The sequence below is a fragment of the Bombina bombina genome, chromosome 2 (genome assembly GCF_027579735.1).
Source record: "Bombina bombina isolate aBomBom1 chromosome 2, aBomBom1.pri, whole genome shotgun sequence".
Taxonomy (NCBI): Eukaryota; Metazoa; Chordata; class Amphibia; order Anura; family Bombinatoridae; genus Bombina; species Bombina bombina.
The window spans coordinates 838,851,270-838,877,247 of NC_069500.1; the positions used below are offsets into that span (position 1 = coordinate 838,851,270).

The following is a 25,978-nucleotide window of genomic DNA, read 5'->3' on the forward strand; positions in this document are numbered from 1 at the left end:
CAATTTACTTGTATTACTACATTTGCTTCATTATTTCGGCATTTTTTGTTAAAGAGTAAATCTAGGTAGGCTCATAAGAGCTCAGGAGCGTGCATGCATCTTTAGTATTCTATGACAGCAGTGTTTTGCAACATTATTTGTAGCAGTGGTATACATATTATCAAAGACTGCGGCCATAGAGCACTCAAGACACGTGCACGCTCCGGAGTTCTTTTTTGAGTCATGTAATATACAACATTTCTGGTATGTCAGTGCTTCAACAAAGGATACCAAGTGAACAAAGCCATTTTAACAATAGAAGTAAAATGGAAAGTTGTTTTAAATGCCATGCTTTATTTAAACCACGAAAGTTTAATTTTGATTTTACTGCAACTTTAAAGGGATTCTTCTAGCCTGTAGAACACTCATGCACACCCATGGGTAGATCAGACTACTAACTAAGGCCTAGATTCCATTGCTGTTGTAAATTGGCGATAACATATTTCATCTCCATAGACTTTAAATGAGATACTTCTTGTTACCATAGCGATGGAATCTAGGCTTTAATATCCAGATAATACTTCCTGTGTTAACTTCAAGAACGCCAACTTCTACTTCTTCACAGCTATTAATGGAATCAAAAATTATTTACTTGTCCAGCCCAAAGACAAATTGCTTATTTTGCACAGAGAAAGGAGAGGGAACTTCTTTAAAAAAAAATAATAATAATAATCTGAAAATGATAATTATCTGAAGTAAAAGAAACATTAAACCCAACATTTTTCTTCCATTATCTATTTTTCTGCCATTATTTAATTTGCTTCATTGTTTAGATATACTTTGTTGAAGAAATGGACATGGGAGAGCCAATCACATATATGTGCAGCCACCAATCAACAGCTACTGAGCCTAACCAGATATGCTTTTCAACAAAGGATATCAAGAGAATGAAGCAAATTTGATAATAGAAGACAATTGGAGAGTTGTATTCTCTTTCTAAATTATGAAAGAAAAATTTTTGGGTTTCTTGTCCCTTTAAAGGAACATTTTAATCAAATATTCCGTTTCATGAACATGAAAATAGCTTTGACTTAGCATGCTTATTGTTTACATTGAAACACACAGATCATATGTATTTGGTTTAGATCAGACATGTTCATTTAAGAAAAAGAATACTAAAATATGCATTGAAATACCCTCTTTAAATAGAAAAAAAAGAAAATATTTGAGTAAAATGTTCCTTTAACTGTAAATAGCATCTACCCATTAGTGTTACTGTGTTCGAGGGAATGATCCCTTTAAGACAGTTTACAACACTGCAGAACTAAATAGTATCTAAACAGAAATGAAGTCACTTCCTGTATTCACGTTAAAGCCGAGGAGCTCACAATATGTTGTAAGTACTCTTACCTGTGCATCAGCCAGCATGACGTCCTTTATCTGAGGCAACCCTTTAGCCTCTGCATTCTCCATCCGAACATAGTGAACTTGGTAGCCACGGATCTGGCCATGTTGTCTGTTCTGGATAGGAGAACGCCAAAAAACTTTAACAGCAGTCGAATTCAGTACCTCCACCTCAACTTTACGTGGTGGGGCACTCGGCACTGTAGATCAAAAATTATAAGACTATGATCAGAAGGTGTATTTCTTGGTGCCTTTCTTAAAGGGATATTAAACCCAACACTTTTCTTTCATGATTCAGATAGAGCATGCGATTTTAAATAACTTTCGAATTTACTTCTATTATCAAATTTTCTTCGTTCACTTGGTATCTTTTGTTGAAAAGCAGGCACATATGCTTAGGAGCTAGCCCATTGCTGGAGCCCTATGTGGCAGCAGTTTTGCAAGAACACTAGAGGGCAGCACTATTTCCTGCCATGCAATGATCCAAATACCAACCTAGGCATCTCAAAACACAGAACATTCATGGGAACGAAGCAAATTTCATAATAGAAGTAAATTTTAAACTTTTTTTTTTTAAATGGTCTGCTCTGTCTGAATCACAACAGAAACATTTTGGGTTTCATTTCCCTTTAACATGGTTGAAATTACATTTACAGGCAATTTACATTTTTTTTTTTTAACTCATTATGGGAAAAAACAAAACAATAAGCAGAGTGTTTTTATGTGAATGGCTGCAGATCTGCATAAAAGCAGAGGACATTACCTACTGCGTTTATCTCTCCCCACCCTGTAGTTATTGGGCCATGATTTCATAAAATATTAAAAACTAACTTACATATGAATACTTTTTTGAGTATCTACTGCCATGTTACAGCAAAAAAAAAAAGCTTAAAGGGATACTAAACCCAAATGTTTTCTTTTTATGATTCAGCTAGATCATACAATTTTAGGCAACTTTCTAATTTACGCCTATTCATTTTTCTTCGTTCTCTTGATATCTTTATTTAAAAAGCAGGAATGTAAAACTTAGGAGCTGGTCCATTTTAGGTTCAGCACCCTGGATAGCGCTTGCTTATTGGAGGCTGTCATTTACCCACCAATAAAGTGTAACCCAGGTTCTGAACCAAAAATGGTCCCGCTCCTAAGCTTTGCATGATCTATCTGAATCATTAAAGAAAAAAAAATTGGGTTTAGTATCCCTTTAAAGGGAAGTGGATACCTCAAACAATTATGAATACAAAAAGTCCAAGAGTGTGATTTGAGCAGATGTGTGGCCTGAACCCTGTGTAACACTGTAAGGAAACTCAATCGAGTTCAGATTAAATAGTTTTAGATAAAAACTGCTAGTATAGATCATTTTCAATAATCTTTAAAATAAATTCAAATAGTTTTGAGGTTCCATCCTCCCTTTGAGCTTGTTGGTTATCAAAAGACTATCTAGATTTGTTCTACACTACAAAAGTGCGGACAAATGAAAATAAAATTACCATCTTCATCGGTGCGTATCACAACGGGCGAGCTCTCAGGACCTGGTCCAACTTCAGTGTGTGCCACAACTGTGATTCGGTACTCGGTCCACTTTTCCAATGCTTCCAATAAGATTTGTGTGCTTTGTGGAGGAATGTCTTTGATCTCTTTGGGTTCAGATTCTTCAGAGTCCAAAGCTTGATAGCGCACACTGTATCCAGCCAGGATGCCGTTTTGGCTCTCAGCTGGAGGTGGTTTCCAACTTACCAGTATGGTGGTAGACCTCATGCTCAAACACTTTACATCTTGAGGGGGGGCAGACGGTTCTATGAAAGGACAGTTTGGGGCAGGAGGGGTAGGGCAGGCAAAAAAAACAAAAGATGGGAAAGATAAAAAAGAAAAAAAAAAAGAAAAAGAAAAAAAGAAACTCAAAATAAAACATACAAAAATATTTTGAAGAATTAAAATCATAAAACAGAAAAAAACTAAAATAAACACAAAAATGAACATAAATGAGAAAAAATAACTTAAATAAATAAAGACAAATAATAAGGGAGTAGTCCTGGGCACTTGGGTGCTATGGTCTGTTAGCCTCAAACAGCTGGCATTCCTTGATGATGAAAATTGACTTTTTTTCCATTCTTTTGCTCATTCAGATTTTCTTTTGTGCTTTCTTAGGTTTGTAAAAACTTCCTCATCACTAATAATTAGGCAGTTACAAAGACGAGGAACAGATTAAAATGAGCAATATTTTTTTTACGTTTTTCAATTTTTATTCAACAGGTTTTAATTACTATTACTACTGGCTACAGGATTGCTTCACAAGCACTCTGCGGGTGCTGAAGTAAGAGGGGTTGGGTAAAAAATAAAAAACATGCATAAAACAAGGGAGTATAGCAAAATGAATAAAGATCCAAACGCTGACTTTAAGCCAAAAGGGTTTGAGATACTAATATATGCAGAATAAATCAAATGGTTAGGAGCTAGGGTTATGTTGTTTTAAGTCATAGCACCCAGTAATAGTCAAGTGCTGAAATAAATTACTTCATGTTATATATCTTTTCAGTTTCGAAGCTATTGCAAAAGCTTCAGAAGACTGACTTGATATTTATTGTGCTATTGTTGAAGCAAATAGAATTGTTCCTAGTCCACTGATTGTGGATAAGGGTTAACTATCCTGAAAGATTGTTACATCTGTGTCAAGATGCACAAACAAATGATGGGCTTGTACACTGCCTGACAAAAAAATAAAATTAATATTTAATAAATGTATAGGATACTCTATAAACACACAAATTTCCATATTTATTTTTCCTCCCAAGTTCTGGACGTCCCTCAAAGATAATATATACATATAAAAAATAAAAAGATCCAAAATAAATTGTAAGAAAATGAAAAAAAAATAAAAAATTAAATACCAAAAATAATAAAACAAAACTAACCACTTCAAACCACTTCACACCTACCTTACCCTCGTCAATATTTTTTCAAGACTTTCTTACGATATAATAAGAGCAGGTTAAAGGTCACACTAAGCGCCATGAAAGGTTCAGACTAAAGCATAACATGCCCCATGAATAGTTCTAGCATTAAGATTGTCAGAAATGACAGATTGTCCACTATATGGAAATAACTTGCAAAATACACTTTAATCCACAACATTTATGAAAGTTAAAAACAGACATTCCAAACCTCTTGTGGAGATAGTCTGACCTCTAATCAGTTTATCTTTGGGTTGAAGACTGCAGCATAGAAAGACTGACCAGCTCTGAACAAGTCAAAATTCATATTCCGAGACCCGGGAGCTCTGTGACCAAACTGGCAACACAGTGACGTACTGAATATTACTAAACCCACGTACATCAACTATTTGGATCTGCTCTTTAAACAAATCAAATTGACACTCATACTCCCTGCTCAGGAGATAGGAAGGACCTTGGAGAATCCCACCAAAGACGTTCTGACTTTTCAGAAGCCTGAATGGCTTGTTAGATCCTGGAGATATACTCTTTACTCACCTCCACTGCACTTCAGCATGCTAGCAGGTGTCCGTGATCCCAGAAAGACCCTTACTGACCTCTTATTGAAGTATTTTAACACTTGAAGTACCACACACACTTTTTTGCATTCTTTAAGAGGATCTTTTAAAAGTCAAATAGGTAACATTAGACCCCACTGATATTGTAAGTTTGATAGTAGGATATAGTTTAATAATTGTTTTGTTTTTTCTTCCAATTTGATTTGTCACTTTTGGTACTTAAAGGGTTAAAATGCATCTACTTCATAAAGAAAGAAATATACATTACCTTTAGTTTAATGGATTTTACTTTAAAGTTTGATGGAGTTAAAAAAAAAAATATCTCTCCTAGTATAAATGGGAGAAATGAAGTGGAGAGGTGGACAGCACAGTGTATACAGTTGGCATATGCATTTATGTGAAAGCGTGACAGTGACAAACACATGGAAAGAATAGAAACACAAAATACATAATGCAAAGCACGGGTGCAGAAAGAAGATGGGAGCCCTTAAACACATACAGAAGACAAAGCTGTCTTCCTTCACAGCATGCAGACACAAAGCCAAGGCTGACCAGTGAGCTGAATAAAAACTAAAAAAAGGAAAGACCCCCGGGCCTGTTCCAAGCTACTCCAACGTCTCCCAGCCGAGGACTGTCACGAGCATCAGGCACAGGTAACTGGATCCGGCAGTCATCCAGAAGAAACTTTCCAACTCATGATAACTCCGAGAGCTTGGGACCAATTTGTCATAGTAACTCCAATTTAAGAGGGAACAAAACTGACTTGTTTAATATCAATGTAACAAAAAAAAAAACATCAGAAGAATTTCTTTTGGGATTCTATGATCTTAATTCGCTTTTTTGGAAAGATCCACAAAATGTGGTATATACATTCGTCTGACTAGAGTCACCCAGTTCTCCTGTGGACCTGAAGCAGAGTGTGGGTAGAACTATTTCTTATTGTTAAAAAACCCTATATAATTCATAACTTATGATACACACCAAGTGATACAAGTAAATATGACCGAGTTTCACATCACCAAAGGAACTTGTAGAAGAATTCAAATGTTATCTGAACAAAAGAAGACTTCAGGCCTTTTCATTACATGTTGCAAATGTCAATAAAGATTTGATTTATGAAATGGCGGGAAATCAAGAGTAAGAAGCAGAAAAAAAGAAATAAATTGATATCTGTCAGCTGCAAGGTGAGGTTGCAGACTCTGAATAAAAATTTGTAACCGAATCTCTAAGCCTGACCAGATTGTTACCAAAATAGTTCCCCTCATGGCTGTTGAAACTACGGTCTGGGTGATTTACTATAGATGAAAGAAGACAAAACACACATAAAACAGCTGCCACAGCCACTCATGCAGTGAAAAACACCTCATTTAAAAGCAAAGAACTGTGAAAAGCCCAGGTTTAAATATTGCCATCCAGGGAACGTTATTCCCCAGGGCAACAGCAAGATTATAATCCATTAAACTAAAACTATCACACACTGACTACACACAGTCCATCCTGGCATCAATATTACTCTGCCAACAAGGTGTAGATGTCTGATTATGAGGTGAAACCTCCAGTATACAAGCGCTACACGTTATCTAATGATTTCACAGTACCAAGTTTCATCCATAGCATTAAAGGAATAGTCTAGTCAAAACTAAACTTTCATGATGCAATTTTGAGCAACTTTATAATTTACTCCTATTATCAATTTATCTTTGTTCTTTTGCTAGCTTTACCATCTTTAGGAGCCGGCCCATTTTTGGTACAGCACCTGGGCAGTCTAAATGTAGCCACCAATCAGCAAGCGCTACCCAGGTTCTGAACCAAAAATGGGGTGGCTCCTATGCTTACATTCCTGCCTTTTCAAATAAAGATACCAAGAGAACGAAGACAAATTGATAATAGGAATTAATTAGAAAGTTGCTTAAAATTGCTGATCTATCTGAACCATGAAAGTTTAATTTTGACTTGACTATTCCTTTAATACCCTGCATCTTTCCTACTATTTACAGTTTAGAAAGCTTAGACATTAAACAAGTCCTGGTTATTGCTTCTGCTGCTTTGGGGATACACAACAAAATATTCTGTTTATTAGTACAGCAAATATTCCGACCTGGGGTCTTCGACTCAGCTCATACTATTTTTTTTCTTTTAATAAAATATTATCATTATCAGCTGATGGAAATTTACCCACAGACCAGAAACATCAGTTGGGAGAAGCTAAGAAAACAGAATTTATGTTTACCTGATAAATTTCTTTCTCCAACGGTGTGTCCGGTCCACGGCGTCATCCTTACTTGTGGGATATTCTCTTCCCCAACAGGAAATGGCAAAGAGCCCAGCAAAGCTGGTCACATGATCCCTCCTAGGCTCCGCCTACCCCAGTCATTCGACCGACGTTAAGGAGGAATATTTGCATAGGAGAAACCATATGGTACCGTGGTGACTGTAGTTAAAGAAAATAAAATATCAGACCTGATTAAAAAAACCAGGGCGGGCCGTGGACCGGACACACCGTTGGAGAAAGAAATTTATCAGGTAAACATAAATTCTGTTTTCTCCAACATAGGTGTGTCCGGTCCACGGCGTCATCCTTACTTGTGGGAACCAATACCAAAGCTTTAGGACACGGATGAAGGGAGGGAGCAAATCAGGTCACCTAAATGGAAGGCACCACGGCTTGCAAAACCTTTCTCCCAAAAATAGCCTCAGAAGAAGCAAAAGTATCAAACTTGTAAAATTTGGTAAAAGTGTGTAGTGAAGACCAAGTCGCTGCCCTACATATCTGATCAACAGAAGCCTCGTTCTTGAAGGCCCATGTGGAAGCCACAGCCCTAGTGGAATGAGCTGTGATTCTTTCGGGAGGCTGCCGTCCGGCAGTCTCGTAAGCCAATCTGATGATGCTTTTAATCCAAAAAGAGAGAGAGGTAGAAGTTGCTTTTTGACCTCTCCTTTTACCTGAATAAACAACAAACAAGGAAGATGTTTGTCTAAAATCCTTTGTAGCATCTAAATAGAATTTTAGAGCGCGAACAACATCCAAATTGTGCAACAAACGTTCCTTCTTTGAAACTGGTTTTGGACACAGAGAAGGTACGATAATCTCCTGGTTAATGTTTTTGTTAGAAACAACTTTTGGAAGAAAACCAGGTTTAGTACGTAAAACCACCTTATCTGCATGGAACACCAGATAAGGAGGAGAACACTGCAGAGCAGATAATTCTGAGACTCTTCTAGCAGAAGAAATCGCAACTAAAAACAAAACTTTCCAAGATAATAACTTAATATCAACGGAATGTAAGGGTTCAAACGGAACCCCCTGAAGAACTGAAAGAACTAAATTGAGACTCCAAGGAGGAGTCAAAGGTTTGTAAACAGGCTTGATTCTAACCAGAGCCTGAACAAAGGCTTGAACATCTGGCACAGCTGCCAGCTTTTTGTGAAGTAATACCGACAAGGCAGAAATCTGTCCCTTCAGGGAACTTGCAGATAATCCTTTTTCCAATCCTTCTTGAAGGAAGGATAGAATCCTAGGAATCTTAACCTTGTCCCAAGGGAATCCTTTAGATTCACACCAACAGATATATTTTTTCCAAATTTTATGGTAAATCTTTCTAGTCACAGGCTTTCTGGCCTGAACAAGAGTATCGATAACAGAATCTGAGAATCCTCGCTTCGATAAAATCAAGCGTTCAATCTCCAAGCAGTCAGCTGGAGTGAAACCAGATTCGGATGTTCGAACGGACCCTGAACAAGAAGGTCTCGTCTCAAAGGTAGCTTCCAAGGTGGAGCCGATGACATATTCACCAGATCTGCATACCAAGTCCTGCGTGGCCACGCAGGAGCTATCAAGATCACCGACGCCCTCTCCTGCTTGATCCTGGCTATCAGCCTGGGGATGAGAGGAAATGGCGGGAACACATAAGCTAGTTTGAAGGTCCAAGGTGCTACTAGTGCATCCACTAGAGCCGCCTTGGGATCCCTGGATCTGGCCCCGTAGCAAGGAACTTTGAAGTTCTGACGAGAGGCCATCAGATCCATGTCTGGAATGCCCCACAGGTGAGTGACTTGGGCAAAGATTTCCGGATGGAGTTCCCACTCCCCCGGATGCAATGTCTGCCGACTCAGAAAATCCGCTTCCCAATTTTCCACTCCTGGGATGTGGATAGCAGACAGGTGGCAGGAGTGAGACTCCGCCCAAAGAATAATTTTGGTTACTTCTTCCATCGCTAGGGAACTCCTTGTTCCCCCCTGATGGTTGATGTACGCAACAGTCGTCATGTTGTCTGATTGAAACCGTATGAACCTGGTCCTCGCAAGCTGGGGCCAGGCCTGGAGAGCATTGAATATCGCTCTCAGTTCCAGAATATTTATCGGTAGAAGAGATTCTTCCCGAGACCAAAGACCCTGAGCTTTCAGGGATCCCCAGACCGCGCCCCAGCCTATCAGACTGGCGTCGGTCGTGACAATGACCCACTCTGGTCTGTGGAACATCATCCCTTGAGACAGATTGTCCAGGGACAGCCACCAACGGAGTGAGTCTCTGGTTCTCTGATTTACTTGTATCTTCGGAGACAAGTCTGTATAGTCCCCATTCCACTGACTGAGCATGCACAGTTGTAATGGTCTTAGATGAATGCGCGCAAAAGGAACTATGTCCATCGCCGCCACCATCAACCCGATCACTTCCATGCACTGAGCTATGGAAGGAAGAGGAACGGAATGAAGTATCCGACAAGAGTCCAGAAGCTTTGCTTTTCTGGCCTCTGTTAGAAAGATCCTCATTTCTAAGGAGTCTATAATTGTTCCCAAGAAGGGAACCCTTGTTGACGGGGATAGAGAACTCTTTTCCACGTTCACTTTCCAGCCGTGAGATCTGAGAAAGGCCAGGACAATGTCCGTGTGAGCCTTTGCTTGAGGAAGGGACGACGCTTGAATCAGAATGTCGTCCAGGTAAGGTACTACTGCAATGCCCCTTGGTCTTAGCACCGCTAGAAGGGACCCTAGTACCTTTGTGAAAATCCTTGGAGCAGTGGCTAATCCGAAAGGAAGCGCCACGAACTGGTAATGTTTGTCCAGGAATGCAAACCTTAGGAACCGATGATGTTCCTTGTGGATAGGAATATGTAGATACGCATCCTTTAAATCCACCGTGGTCATGAATTGACCTTCCTGGATGGAAGGAAGGATAGTTCGAATGGTTTCCATCTTGAACGATGGGACCTTGAGAAATTTGTTTAAGATCTTGAGATCTAGGATTGGTCTGAACGTTCCCTCTTTTTTGGGAACTATGAACAGATTGGAGTAGAACCCCATCCCTTGTTCTCTTAATGGAACAGGATGAATCACTCCCATTTTTAACAGGTCTTCTACACAATGTAAGAACGCCTGTCTTTTTATGTGGTCTGAAGACAACTGCGACCTGTGGAACCTCCCCCTTGGGGGAAGTCCCTTGAATTCCAGAAGATAACCCTGGGAGACTATTTCTAGCGCCCAAGGATCCAGAACATCTCTTGCCCAAGCCTGAGCGAAGAGAGAGAGTCTGCCCCCCACCAGATCCGGTCCCGGATCGGGGGCCAATATTTCATGCTGTCTTGGTAGCAGTGGCAGGTTTCTTGGCCTGCTTTCCCTTGTTCCAGCCTTGCATTGGTCTCCAAGCTGGCTTGGCCTGAGAAGTATTACCCTCTTGCTTAGAGGACGTAGCACCTTGGGCTGGTCCGTTTTTACGAAAGGGACGAAAATTAGGTCTATTTTTTGCCTTGAAGGGCCGATCCTGAGGAAGGGCGTGGCCCTTACCCCCAGTGATATCAGAGATAATCTCTTTCAAGTCAGGACCAAACAGCGTTTTCCCCTTGAAAGGAATGTTTAGTAGCTTGTTCTTGGAAGACGCATCAGCCGACCAAGATTTCAACCAAAGCGCTCTGCGCGCCACAATAGCAAACCCAGAGTTCTTAGCCGCTAACTTAGCCAATTGCAAAGAGGCGTCTAGAGTGAAAGAATTAGCCAATTTGAGAGCATTGATTCTGTCCATAATCTCCTCATAAGGAGGAGAGTCACTATCGAGCACCTTAAGCAGTTCATCAAACCAGAAATATGCGGCAGTAGTGACAGGGACAATGCATGAAATGGGTTGTAGAAGGTAACCCTGCTGAACAAACATCTTTTTAAGCAAACCTTCTAATTTTTTATCCATAGGATCTTTGAAAGCACAACTATCCTCTATGGGAATAGTGGTGCGTTTGTTTAAAGTAGAAACCGCTCCCTCGACCTTGGGGACTGACTGCCATAAGTCCTTTCTGGGGTCGACCATAGGAAACAATTTTTTAAATATGGGGGGAGGGACGAAAGGAATACCGGGCCTTTCCCATTCTTTATTAACAATGTCCGCCACCCGCTTGGGTATAGGAAAAGCTTCTGGGAGCCCCGGCACCTCTAGGAACTTGTCCATTTTACATAGTTTCTCTGGGATGACTAAATTTTCACAATCATCCAGAGTGGATAATACCTCCTTAAGCAAAATGCGGAGATGTTCCAATTTAAATTTAAATGTAATCACATCAGATTCAGCCTGCTGAGAAATGTTCCCTAAATCAGTAATTTCTCCCTCAGACAAAACCTCCCTGGCCCCCTCAGATTGGGTTAGGGGCCCTTCAGAGATATTAATATCAGCGTCGTCATGCTCTTCAGTAACTAAAACAGAGCAGCCACGCTTACGCTGACAAGGGTTAATTTTGGCTAAAATGTTTTTGACAGAATTATCCATTACAGCCGTTAATTGTTGCATAGTAAGGAGTATTGGCGCGCTAGATGTACTAGGGGCCTCCTGAGTGGGCAAGACTCGTGTAGACGAAGGAGGGAATGATGCAGTACCATGCTTACTCCCCTCACTTGAGGAATCATCTTGGGCATCATTGTCATTATCACATAAATCACATTTATTTAAATGAATAGGAATTCTGGCTTCCCCACATTCAGAACACAGTCTATCTGGTAGTTCAGACATGTTAAACAGGCATAAACTTGATCAGAAAGTACAAAAAACGTTTTAAAATAAAACCGTTACTGTCACTTTAAATTTTAAACTGAACACACTTTATTACTGCAATTGCGAAAAAACATGAAGGAATTGTTCAAAATTCACCAAATTTTCACCACAGCGTCTTAAAGCCTTGAAAATATTGCACACCGATTTTGGAAGCTTTAACCCTTAAAATAACGGAACCGGAGCCGTTTTAAGCTTTAAACCCCTTTACAGTCCCTGGTATCTGCTTTGCTGAGACCCAACCAAACCCAAAGGGGAATACGATACCAAATGACGCCTTCAGAAGTCTTTTATAAGTATCAGAGCTCCTCTCACATGCGACTGCATGCCATGCCTCTCAAAAACAAGTGCGCAACACCGGCGCGAAAATGAGACTCTGCCTATGCTTTGGGAAAGCCCCTAAAGAATAAGGAGTCTAAAACAGTGCCTGCCGATATTATTATATCAAAATACCCAGATAAAATGATTCCTCAAGGCTAAATATGTGTTAATAATCAATCGATTTAGCCCAGAAAAAGTCTACAGTTTAAATAAGCCCTTGTGAAGCCCTTATTTACAATCGTAATAAACATGGCTTACCGGATCCCATAGGGAAAATGACAGCTTCCAGCATTACATCGTCTTGTTAGAATGTGTCATACCTCAAGCAGCAAGGGACTGCAAACTGTTCCCCCAACTGAAGTTAATTGCTCTCAACAGTCCTGTGTGGAACAGCCATGGATTTTAGTTACGGTTGCTAAAATCATTTTCCTCATACAAACAGAATTCTTCATCTCTTTTCTGTTTCTGAGTAAATAGTACGTACCAGCACTATTTGAAAATAACAAACTCTTGATTGAATAATGAAAAAACTACAGTTAAACACTAAAAAACTCTAAGCCATCTCCGTGGAGATGTTGCCTGTACAACGGCAAAGAGAATGACTGGGGTAGGCGGAGCCTAGGAGGGATCATGTGACCAGCTTTGCTGGGCTCTTTGCCATTTCCTGTTGGGGAAGAGAATATCCCACAAGTAAGGATGACGCCGTGGACCGGACACACCTATGTTGGAGAAAAGGTTAGTTTCAATATCCTAATAAAAACAGAAGTTTTATCAGACGCAAACTATTTCCTATGACAATTTTATATGCAATTGAAAGTAAAAGATTCAAATTATTTAATTTATTCGGGTCAGGCATTTAATTATTGAGTGCTTAATCTTAGTCATGTCATTATAATTAGCGTTTGCTAATTATAATGACATTAGGGGATATTATCATTCACAGAATTAAATAATTCCCCTATCTAATGTTGCTCTTACTGAGCTCACATACTAATTGTGTTTCTCCTATGCAATATTTATTTATTTCGGTACGTTACGTAAATCGGGGGCATTTTATTTTAGTAGGTTGTATTAAATCTCACTTCAGTATTGAAAAGAAAAACACATTTAATATATTGTGTTATTATAGCAAATTACATTTTTATGTACCACAATGCAGCTTGTCTGTCAACTTTTTGGCCACGTGTTACCTTTGGTTTGTTTTTTCATATGTATGTCACACAAAGGACACTATAATTAATTGTAATATAAAGATAACAAAAAACTGTCATCAAATATTTCTTATACAATGTGGATCAAAAGAGAAAGATTAAAGGGCCATGATAGCCACATTTTGAAACACTTGAAAATGATGCAGTATAGCTGTAAAAAGCTGACTAGAAAATATCACCTGAACATCTCTATGTAAAAAAGAAAGATATTTTACCTCAAAAGTTCCTAAGTAGCCACATCCCATTGTAAAGGACTTCTAAGCAGCAAATCAGTATGTCTGTCCCGGGACAGCTAAGGGAGTGAGCTTTCGTGCATACTCATTTTATTTCCCTATTCAGTTTAAGGAAGTTTACTATGAAATCTTATGAGTTAAGTCAAATCTCATGAGATCACAGTAAAAGAGTTCATGACCTCAGCACTAGTGATGTCGCGAACCTAAAAATTTGGGTTCGCGAACGGCGGACGCAAACTTCCGCAAAAGTTTGCAAACGGGCGAACCGCCATAGACTTCAATAGGCAGGCGAATTTTAAAACTCACAGGGACTCTTTCTGGCCACAATAGTGATGGAAAAGTTGTTTCAAGGGCACTAACACCTGGACTGTGGCATGCCGGAGGGGGATCCATGGCAAAACTCCCATGGAAAATTACATAGTTGATGCAGAGTCTGGTTTTAATCCATAAAGGGCATAAATCACCTAACATTCCTAAATTGTTTGGAATAACGTGCTTTAAAACATCAGGTATGATGTTGTATCGATCAGGTAGTGTAAGGGTTACGCCCGCTTCACAGTGCGCAGTGTAGGTGATATACCTGTCCTGACCATGCTTTGCAGACCAGGTATCAGTGGTCAGATGGACCCTTGCCCCAACACTGTGTGCCAGACATGCCATTATAGCAGACTTATATGGCTTTGGCGTTGCTTTTTGGTAATTAGAAGGCTGCTAAATGCCACTGCGCACCACACGTGTTTTATGCCCAGCAGTGAAGGGGTTAATTAGGGAGCATGTAGGCAGCTTGTAGAGTTAATTTTAGCTTAAGTTTAGTGTAGTAGACAACCCAAATTATTGATCTAGGCCCATTTTGGTATATTTCATGCCACCATTTCACCGCCAAATGCGATCAAATAAAAAAAAATTGTTCACTTTTTCACAAACTTTAGGTTTCTCACAGAAATTATTTACAAACAACTTATGTAATTATGGCATACATGGTTGTAAATGCTTCTCTGGGATCCCCTTTGTTCAGAAACAGCAGACTTATATGGCTTTGGCGTTGCTTTTTGGTAATTAGAAGACTGCTAAATGCCACTGTGCACCACACGTGTTTTATGCCCAGCAGTGAAGGGGTTAATTAGGGAGCATGTAGGCAGCTTGTAGAGTTAATTTTAGCTTAAGTGTAATGTAGTAGACAACCCAAAGTATTGATCTAGGCCCATTTTTGTATATTTCATGCCACCATTTCACCGCCAAATGAGATCAAATTTAAAAAACAAACAAATTTTTTCGCAATTTTAGGTTTCTCACTGAAATTATTTACAAACAGCTTGTGCAATTATGGCACAAATGGTTGTAAATGCTTCTCTGGGATCCCCTTTGTTCAGAAATAGCAGACATATATGACTCTGGCGTTGCTTTCTGGTAATTAGAAGGCCGCTAAATGCTGCTGCGCATCACACGTGTATTATGGCTAGCAGTGAAGGGGTTAATTAGGTAGTTTGTAGGGGGCTTGCAGGGTTAATGTTAGCTTTAGTGTAGAGATCAGCCTCCCACCTGACACATCAGACCCCCTGATCCCTCCCAAACAGCTCCCTTCCCTCCCCACCCCACAATTGTCCCCGCCATCTTAAGTACTGACAGAAAGTCTGCCAGTACTAAAATAAAAGGTTTTTTTTTTGTTTTTTAGCATAATTACATATGCTGTGGTTTAGCATCCCCCCTTAGCCCCCAACCTCCCTGATCCCCCCCAAAACAGCTCTCTAACCCTCCCCATCTGCCTTATTGGCGGCCATCTTGGGTACTGGCAGCTGTCTGCTATTATTTCACAGTCAAAAAAGGGTTGTTTTTTTTTAAATGTACACTACTGTTACAGCAGATATGAGTGGTGGCACTGGGTAAGTGGGCACAGTATACGCTGTGAGCCTGAGCTGGCAGGCAACTACAATTAGATTACACAGGGAAAAAAAAAAAAGCAGGCTGATGTTCTAGCCCTAAAAAGGGCTTTTTGGGGTGCTGTCCTTACAGCAGAGATCAGATGAGTCCTTCAGGACTGTAGTGGACACTGAATACACTAGCCTAGCTATCGATTTCCCTATTAAATCAGCAGCAGCTACACTGTCCCCCCTCTCACTAAGAATGCAGCTTCCAAATGAATCTAAAATGGATGCTGTCCAGGAGGTGAGAGGGTCTGGGAGGGAGGGTCTGCTGCTGATTGGCTGTAATGTGTCTTCTGACTGTGAGGTACAGGGTCAAAGTTTACTCAATGACGACGAATAGGGGGCGGATCGAACATTGCATATGTTCGCCCGCCGAGGCGAATGCGAACATGCTATGTTCGCCGGCGAACTATTCGCAACATCACTACTCAGCACTGCTGATGCTGATTGGCTGCTGTTCATTTCTTCTTTTTATTTTTTAACCTGCTGAAGTATATTTTGTTTACACAGAACTTACTCTGCTGAGCTGAGGAAATTGGGAGGTAAAATATCTTCCTTTTTTACATAGAGATGCTCAGGTGATATTTTCCTGTCAGCTTTTTACAGTTATACTGCATCAGTTTCAAGTGATTTAGAATATGAGTATTATGTACATTTAAGAAAATGTATGCTCAAACACAGATACCATGAACAATTTGGAATCTTTTTATATTTAGTTGTGGACTGTGACAGAGAGTTTGGATACAAATGTTGAGAATAAACATCACCTCAGCCATGTTTTCCTGGACACTTATGAGTTACACATGCTGCAGGGTGTGCAGGGAGGAGCATGTATTATTGTTGTCTACGTGCACTATTCATATTCCTCCCTGCAGCATGTGTAACTTATAAGTTTCCAGGAAGAAACGGCTAATTCCAGTGGGCTAGCTCTAAATCCGCCATATAAAAATCTACTATACACTGTATAACCAAACCGTTGCTGATATATAATAGCCTAACAGGCTGCAAGTTACCAAGTCCTAATAAGCTCATTTAAAGAAATCCAAGTGGTCCTTTAAAAAGTTTAATAGGCAGGCTGCATTGTTGATCATTTAGTCTAAAAACACAACAACGTATGTTAAGGTCACAAAAACAAATCTTTGTTATTGTTATTTAAAAGATCTAATGTCACCAAAATCTTATGGTGGTCTTAAAGGGACGGTAAAGTGATTTTAAAAGATTTTGATTTCACGATGCGTACAATTTACTTCTACAATCAAATTGGCTTCATTATCTTGATATGCTTTGTTGAAGAGTAAACCTAGAAAGGCTTAAAGGGACAGTATACTATACACCAATGTTCATATAACTGCATGTAATAGACAATACTATAAAGAAGAATATGCACAGATACCAATCTAAAAATCCAGTACAAAACCTTTTAAGAACTTACTTAGAAGCTCCCAGTTTAGCACTGTTAATGAGGTAAGGCTGGGAGAACCCATTGAAAGGGTTTGGGAAAGCAGAGAGAGCAGACACCCTCCCCCCACTGCATATGAAAAGACAGATTAGACAAACAGGAGCCAGCAGGAATCTGTAGACCTCAGTATACATCTGATACTTTGGGGCTTGGTTAGAGTCTGAAAATCTGCACAATGTTATTTAAAAATAAGCAAAACTATAAATTGTTCCAAAAACACTCCCAGATGAGCTATATAAATAGATAATCTACAAAACATTTATGGAAATTGAATGGCAAGAGGGATATATGTGCAGTCACCAATCAATTGCTAGCTCACAGCAGTGCATTGCTATTCCTGAGCCTATATAGGCATGCTCTTCAACTAAGGATTCCAAAAGAACAAAGCAAATTTAATAGAAGTAAACGGAAAAGGTTTTAAAATTACACAATCTGTCTGAATCGTGAAATTTTGATTTAGACTTTACTGTCTCTTTAATGGAATTTTAGAATATTATCCATACAAAGATTTAGCATCATTTCCATAAAGAACAGCATGGGTATGCTGTCACGCGACATGTGTGAGACAATTAAGTAATGTTAAGTGAGTGAATAACATTTTTTTATTAATAAAAGGTACAGTATACGTTGAGGTTATTAAATTCTACAGTATTAACCTAGCAACACCTGTATGTATGTGTGTGTATATATGTACATATACACATATATACATATACATACACATATATACATACACACACACACACATTTTAAAGATTTAACCCCCAAAGCTGTACTTACCTTACCTTCCTCGCCAGCCTCTTTCGCTCCTCTGTTTTTTTTAAAAGCATGTCAGCTGCTATACCCACTGCAGGCGCGTGCTGCATTTAGTTTAATGGCGCCATCGGCCGCACTGTGATTAGACAGCACTCCGGTCACACGCTTTTGTAAAAAACAGACTAGCAGAAGAGGCTGACAAAGAAGATAAGGTAAATACAGTTTTGAGGGGTTAGATCTTTAACATTGCTAGGTTAATGTTACATAATTCTGTTCATACTACAGAATTATGTAACATTAATTTCCACGTTAACTGTCCCTTTAAATATTCCTTTTGCGTTAGAAGATAAGATTCTTCCTTGTGTACCGATAGCCTCATCATTTTTCAGTACCGATTAAAACAGAATTGTGCCAGCCCTTTGATTAATACACCGTAGTGTTCTAAACCATAATCTGTGATTTAAAAATTACACTCAACATTAAAAAAACTCTAGGCCTTTGACTACTTTATCAGATCAATGCTATAACCTATAGACACCTACTGGACTGCATGGTCCTCTCTCTGACGTCCAAGGTCCAAGCGCCCATCCCCTGAGTAGAACGAGCAGCCAATCGGAATAAATACTCTGTGTTGGGTTTTAAGCCTTCCACTGAATGGGATGTCGCTGGGTCAAAGCTCTTTCTGATCTGGAACAAAACACGTGTGTGTAAACAGCAAGAGTTATTTTGCTTCTTGGTGAACTATCTCAGAAAACTGCACAATAGGGTGTAAACTTAAAAAGAAAACACATATGAATTAACGAAATTTCATTCAATAAACATTTCATATAATATACAGTGAAATATGGTAAAAAGATACATCAAAAAGGTTAATGCAGTCATATCTTGTAAATGATCCATCAACGTTTCCCAATACTCGTCCCAAAACAACTAGTAGGTGTGGTCAGGAAGAGCGTGTCTGTATGTGTACTAGGGGAGTGGTTGCCATAGAAACATATACTGAACTCTCTTAAAGGGACATAGAACCCAAAAGTTTTCTTTCATGCTTCAGATAGAGCATAAAATCTTAAACAACTTTCTAATTAACTTATATTATTAATATTGCTTTATTCTCTTAGTATCCTTTGTTGAAGGAGAAGCAATCCACTACTGGGAGTTAGCTAAACACATCAAGTAAGCCAATGACGAGATGCATATATGTGCAGCCACCAATCAGCAGCTAGCTCCCATTAGTGCTTTGCTGCTCCTGAGCATACCCAAGTATTCTTTTAAACAAAGGATAACAAAAGAACAAATCAAATTAGAGAACAAAAGTAAATTGGGAAGTTGTTCAAAATGCTATGCTCTAGGTGAATCGTGATTGAAAAATTTCGGGTTTCATATTCCTTTAAATATACTGCATGGTACCACTGTTGACTTAAAGAAGTGGTTCTCGCCTGTAAGTGCCAAATTACACATTGCAAATTTTAACACTGACAGGCAAAACGACTTAAAGGAGATAAAACAGATTGCAGGGGGTATTCCAGATGGTCACACGAGAGTCACTGGGTCTGACTAAAATATTCAACTAAAGGAGGTAAACACTACATTTCTAGCTGAGCGAGACAATAAGACAGTAAAATGTACTCTGTGTGGTAATCATTTTATAACTGCAAAATCATGCAATTTATTTATTTTTAATTCACATTCCTAAATAACATTTCCGTTTCATTATTATAGGACAAATAACACATTTTCTGTGCTGTGCTTGAAGCACAATGCTTCTCATAGAAGCATGTGACTTATACTGCTGTCTGTAGAGTGCACGGCTAATTTCCATGCACGCTTCAGTCAGATTCAACAGGAAAAATTTGTGAATGTGCAGGACCTCAACACGCACGGCTCTCTCTCTAGGCCGCACAAGCAGACGTTTTCCAATAGAACATGCATGTGCACCGCTCAAGCGGGCCATGTCTGGTGAGATCAGATTAGATTATACTCTGTTAAACTGCTGATAAGGGAGACAGAATACGGACATACAAACACAATAGTAACAGTAAGCTTTTTTTACTCTAGTTTACATAATATTTTTTTTTTAATATTTAGATGCTTTTTCTGCTTTATCTCCCAGCAGCCACAAGCTTTTCAGACTGTTACTTCCGTGAGAACTGCAGCTGTTTTATGCCACTTTAAATATTCTTACCTGTTTCAGAACGTTATTGCTGAGAAAAGGTGGTCTTAGAAATGAACAGTGTTAAGGCAAAAATATAAATCCTAGTAAACCTGAGATCAGAAATGAAATTGAATGTAATGAGAATGTATCCGTGTTATTAGTTAAAAACACAACAAAACATACCTCAATTCCTTGATCCCCTTCTTTGTAGATAAGCTCATATTTTAGAATGCTGTCCTGACTTGGGGGGCTCCATGTGAGAACAATACGGGTTTCTGATTTTGCTTCAGCTCTAAAATTCATTGGCTGTCCAGGTACTGTATGCACAAAAGAGACATTAAACGCAAACAATTAACGTCATAATAATGCAATTAAAATGAAATATTAGACATTACAGTCATAAAGAAAATAAATCCGATAACTATTACATCATAGACTGGAGAAAAGCGCTCAACAGAGGACGTTTGTAGCTGCCCTGGAATAGGGCAGCATCTGTTTGCCCATAATGTGCTTTTCACGGAATAGAACTTTCCAGTAGCATATCAGTCTATTAGGACAGTCCAGGTAATTCTCTTCTGAATAAAGGATATAAACAGATAATCCCAGATGTACGCTTCGGCCTACATGGGCCTTGGCAGTGGACGTGCCGCTTTATCCCTCTGGACAAAGGAGACCACATCTGGTTGCCCCATTACCCTTAGGGAGACCAAATGTCCAATGATCATTTGCACTATTAGACTGGAGAGAAGAGCATAAATGTGGACGGACAGCGATTAGTAGTCTTCCCTATAGGATAGTACCCACCCAGGGTGCAGCCTCTTTTTGCAAAAGGAGGCATAAACCAGGGCAGGCTACAGAGTTATGACCATTCCTAGCTAAGCCCCTCTTCTTGTATTATAAACGATGAGAGGGCAGAGTTAATTCTAGTTACAGTGGATCCTTAGCCATGTTTGGGTCTTATAAACTGATTTAGTGTTTGGAAACATTTCCAAAGTGCAATTTCTGCTGAGAGCAAAGCAGCAATTTGCAAATATTGTGAGAAGAATTATTGTTTTCCAAATGCTACAAGGATGAAAAAACACATCCTAGCATGCCAGAGGTGCCCTAAAGACATTAAACAAATACTTAAAAGGGACACTGAACCCAATTTTTTTATTTCATGATTCAGATAAAGCATGACATTTTAAGCAACTTTCTAAATTACTACTTTTTTTTTTTTTTTTCTTCATTCTCTTGCTATCTTTATTTTAAAAGCAGGAATGTGATGCATAGGAGCCGGCCCATTTTTGGTTCAGAACCTGGGTTATGCTTGCTTATTGATGGGTAAATGTAAGCCTCCAATAAGCAAGCACTATCCATGGTGCTGAACCTATAATAGGCTGGCTGCTAAGATTTACATTCCTGCTTTTAAAATAAAGATAGCAAGAGAATGAATAATAATTGATAATAGGAGTAATTTTTTTTCTGCCTTTAGTGTCCCTTTAAGTAAGGAAGTGTTGCAAACCACTGCCTCACACAAATACACAATACCTTCATCTATAGATAATGCAAACCTTAAGATTTTAGAAGTCCATGAGAAAAATGACAAATATGAAGGGGAAGAAGAAATGGAAAATTATAGCAGTAGAATTTTTTTTAATTAAATTGCATGTATATGTTGTGTCCGTTTCCTTTTCTCAATTTTTTTTTTTTAAAGCACCACTCCAAAGATAAACCTTGCTATTGGAGTTTAAATATTGAGGTAGTCCTTACACTCCCCCAATGTCCATAGTCTACTGGCACAAATAATGCCAGTTACTTAACTTTTTATTTGCAATTGGCGCTAAGGGGCAAATGTGTTTTTTGTGTGTTTATTGCTTATTTTGTTGCTTTTGAGGGAAAGGGGGGTGGTTGCCTGTTCTCATGTATTGTTAAAATGTTCTTAAAGGGATACTAAACCCATTTTTTTAATTTCATGATTCAGATAGAGCATGAGATTTTAAGCACCTTTCTAATTTACTCCTATTATCAATTTTTCTTTGTTCTCATGCTATCTTGATTTGAAAAAGCAGTACTGTAAGCTTTAGAGCCAAACCATTTTTTGTTCAGCACATGGGTAGCACTTGCTGATTTGTGGCTAAATGTAGCAAACCAATCAGCAGCTCTACCAAGGTGCTGAACTAAAAAATGGGCCGGCTCCTAACCTTTTATTACTGCTTTTTCAAATCAAGATAACATGAGAACAAAGAAAAATTGATAACAGGAGTAAATTAGAAAGTTGCTTAAAATTGCATGCGCTATCTGAATCATGAAAGAAAAAATGAGGGGTTAGTATCCCTTTAACATATACAGACCTTGTTATTCCATTTGTAACAAAAAAATAGTTTTAAAAAGCAAGTTTAGTTTATTTACTGAATAAGCTGTACTTTTATTGCAAGCAGAATACTTTTATATACATGTCCCCAAAGTAACAAAATGGCGTTTCATTTATAAAACGACTCCACGCTGCATTTTTTTCCTTCCAATTTATTCAAAAATTTCTATTTTTCTGGGGAAAAAAAAACAGGGAAAAAAAATCTCAAGTTGTGTCACATGACGTGCACTGCTACTTTGTCATAGAACTCAGGTGACTCCAGGGTCTGCAAGGCGGGAGCCAGAATAAAGTCTTTGTATATTAAACAGTTACCTCGTCAGTCACTCTGTCATGGGATTATACAAGCTGTCAGTATACTGAATAAACAAGCTGCTCACAATATGCCGTAACTCTGATTCTACATATTAATGTCTGCTGGCTGCTTTGAGAAAAAGTGAATCAAGAATAAACGGTGACGGCTTTTTTGAGTTTTCATGGACTTAAGAATGCTGAATTTATGGATTTAATTAATAACGGGAACTAACTTTGGGTTGTGGTTTGCTTTAAGTAATGGACTTATTTTGAGAGTGTCTTTTTATGACTGAAGGGTTCATTGTTGGTGAGAACTTCGAAAGAGGGCAGCCGTGGAGTGGGGATCTGGAGAGGTGTACAGTACTTTTTTTTACTTTTATATTTATTTATATTTTTAAAATAGTTTACAATGACATCATTCTATAGCTTTGTAGAATAAATATTATTTTGTTTAGTTATATATTGATTGGTTCTATTACTATTACTTAGAGATCCTTTTTTTTTTTTTGGGGGGGGGGGTGATCTTGGACCAGGGTCCTCTGTTTGTTAGATCTGCCACAGCCTAGAGAAGACATATTAGATAAATAAAACGATCACTTCAAAATTAAATCTTTAAAAAAAGTCAAGCGACTAGTTGGTGAAACGAATCGTTGGATTTGAGCGTGTGATGTCACGTTGTGGGTGGAGACCAATCTTCTGAACGGCAAACCGTAATTATAGACCTTGTTTACAATATACAGTCTGTGTAATATACGGATGTTCGAGCTGTGGTCGTTCTCTGTAAACCGCTGTGATTTTAACACGTTTTAATAAATTGTTTTAACATTCATCTGAGTTCACTTCTATCTGCTCCTGCTGGAGTCTCCCATAGCGTTTATATCTAGAGCTTGATGCGAAGCTCTGCAGTATGTGACTATACAACTTGCATATGAATTAACCCTGTAGCCTCACAGGACTTCACCATTGGCAGCATTGATCCGTTTTATTTGAGGTTAACCCTTGGAGTTCGACTGCAGCATTCATTTCCACTGAGAAGTAATCCCTGGGATCACTTATGCACATTTGGAGTTGGGATTTAGTCTCCGTTTCTGGACATATCCTTTTTGCACTAACACATTGTTTTTTTTGTTTGATTTATTATTGTTTGTGTTTTAAGGTTAATAATTTTCTTTTTGAATAAATATTATTCTGTTTAGTTATATATTGATCGGTTCTATTACTTTGAGTTACTTTTTTGGGGGGATCTTGGACCAGGGTCCTCTGTTTGTTAGATCTGCCACAGCCAAGAGAAGACATATTAGATAAATAAAACGATCACTTCAAAATAAAATCAATACAAAGAGCAAAACATTAATTATAAAAGCGCAGTATAGAAGCACGATCTAGCAGGGGAGGTTGCGGACAGGAAGAGGAAGGTATTTGATGTTTTGTTTCTATGTGCCAATTCAGCAGATGCTAAAAAGCCTGCAGTTATGGATAACTGCCATGTGCAGTCAGGAAAAGTGTGCAAGCATAAAAAGCTAATGCCCTGTAACCTGTATAATTAACAAGAGAAAAGGAAAGTAAAAAAAAACAACAACCCAAAATGGTTAACAAAGTAACTAATTTATATATTGACACACTGGAAACGCTATAGAAGTAACCCAGTGATTTTGATCAGCTACAGTACTGAAAAACAGCCATGATAACAAATTAAAAGATATTTATGGCACAAACACAAGATATTTTCTGACAGCAGGAGTTTCTATGTGTGCCATAAGCAGTCAGGCCTTATTAAGTGCACAACTCTCACATCATAGAAAATTATTTTAGACCCCAGAAACTACACATTTGTAAAGGGAAAAAAAACTAAATATAAATACATAGTAAAAAGGACAAAATAGTGCATGAAAATCACAACTGACAGATTGTTATTGCACCTAAAGGTAATATATTTTTCACTGTTCTAAATAACCATGTGCATTTTTTTATTCATTTAAAAAATGAATAACAAATTTGAACACATTTCTCTGTTATTTGGTCATTAATGATACAAATAAATATGAAGTTTAGATTATTTGTTCATTCATTAAGTTTATTCATTCATATATCTAATAAAGAAACTTAAATGAGCAAATCAAATCATTTCTTAATATGTTCTTTTGTTCATTTAGTTAATAAAGGAATAATGGGAAAACCTGTGATTCTATTTATTGTTTAAATTGCATGTCTATTCTAAATTCTAACATTCTTTATCAAGTTATCTTAACTGATGCAAGCGATATCAATGATCTGAGAAATATGAGCTTAGGTTTTATAGTTTACCCTTTGGCCCATATTTATCAAGCTCTGTACGGAGCTTGAATGGCCGTGTTTCTGGCGAGTCTTCAGACTCGCCAGAAACACAAGTTATGAAGCAGCGGTCTAAAGCAGGCGGACAAGAATCGCCGGAAATCAACCCGATCAAGTTGATTGACACCTCCCTGCTGGCGGTTGATTGGCCGTGAGTCAGCAGGGGGCAGCGTTGGAGAGCATATTGCTCTCCGCATTTAGCGAGGTCTTGCGGACCTGATCCGCACTGTCGGATCAGGTCCGCAAGACCTTTGATAAAAAGGGGCCTTTGAGTGCTAAGCAATTTCCCACCTGGGCGCGTTTGGCTTTCCAGACAACTCGAAGCTTTGTTTTTAAAGATTTGATAATAAAGGAGATTTTTTCCTTAAGCTCGGCTACCATTTCTCTGAGTGCAAGGGCATAATTCTTTTTGTGCAGATCACTGGGGTTGTAGTCAGTGGGAGCCCCGAGATTGCCTTCAAGGTGGGTGAGTGCTAGCAACGACTCTGAACCGTCATCAGCACCTGACTGGGACAATTTGCGATGGCTCAGAGCCGTCGTTGGCACTCAAAGGGTTGAAAAAAAACAACAACAAAAATAATAAAAAAAATGTGAGGTATACTTTATATATTTTTTTAAACCAATGAACAATCATGTTTACTGAAATGTTAACGGAGCAAACTCAAAACTAATACATTTTTTAAAAAAAATATTGCAGAACAGACAAGCTATGCAAATCTGAAACATGCCAAAATAAGATTTCATGATATTATGACTGTTGAATCAAATAAATCTGAAAATCATGTGAACACCTATGTGATGGATTATATTATTATTGGAGAGGTTTGTTAATTGTGAATATCTGGTTAAAAAAATAAATAATAATAATTGAAAAACCATCAAAAACTATTTTTTTTATGGAAAGGCCTCACATTTGAAACCCTACGAAAGCCCACGTGAACCACTCTAACCAGCTATTCTACTGGACAAAAGACCCTACGCACACACAAAAATCATAGAAAACTGCATGATTGGGATTCAATACTTCTGGTATA

General features: G+C 38.5%; 1 protein-coding gene across 7 annotated transcripts in view; it reads right to left on the reverse strand.

The window, feature by feature from the left end:
* PTPRS (protein tyrosine phosphatase receptor type S) overlaps positions 1-25,978 on the reverse strand; it is a 408,837-nt gene that overhangs the window by 127,229 nt on the left and 255,630 nt on the right. For 5 of the 7 annotated variants that reach the window (XM_053703177.1, XM_053703180.1, XM_053703178.1 and 2 more), the window contains exons 11-14: positions 20,153-20,286; positions 18,360-18,504; positions 2,871-3,176; positions 1,390-1,583 (exon numbers count right to left, since the gene is read on the reverse strand). In XM_053703177.1, coding sequence (XP_053559152.1) covers positions 1,390-1,583; positions 2,871-3,176; positions 18,360-18,504; positions 20,153-20,286 — 779 coding nt within the window. The remainder of the gene's footprint in view (positions 1-1,389; positions 1,584-2,870; positions 3,177-18,359; positions 18,505-20,152; positions 20,287-25,978) is intronic. The other 2 variants (XM_053703182.1, XM_053703181.1) reach the window with 1 other exon arrangement.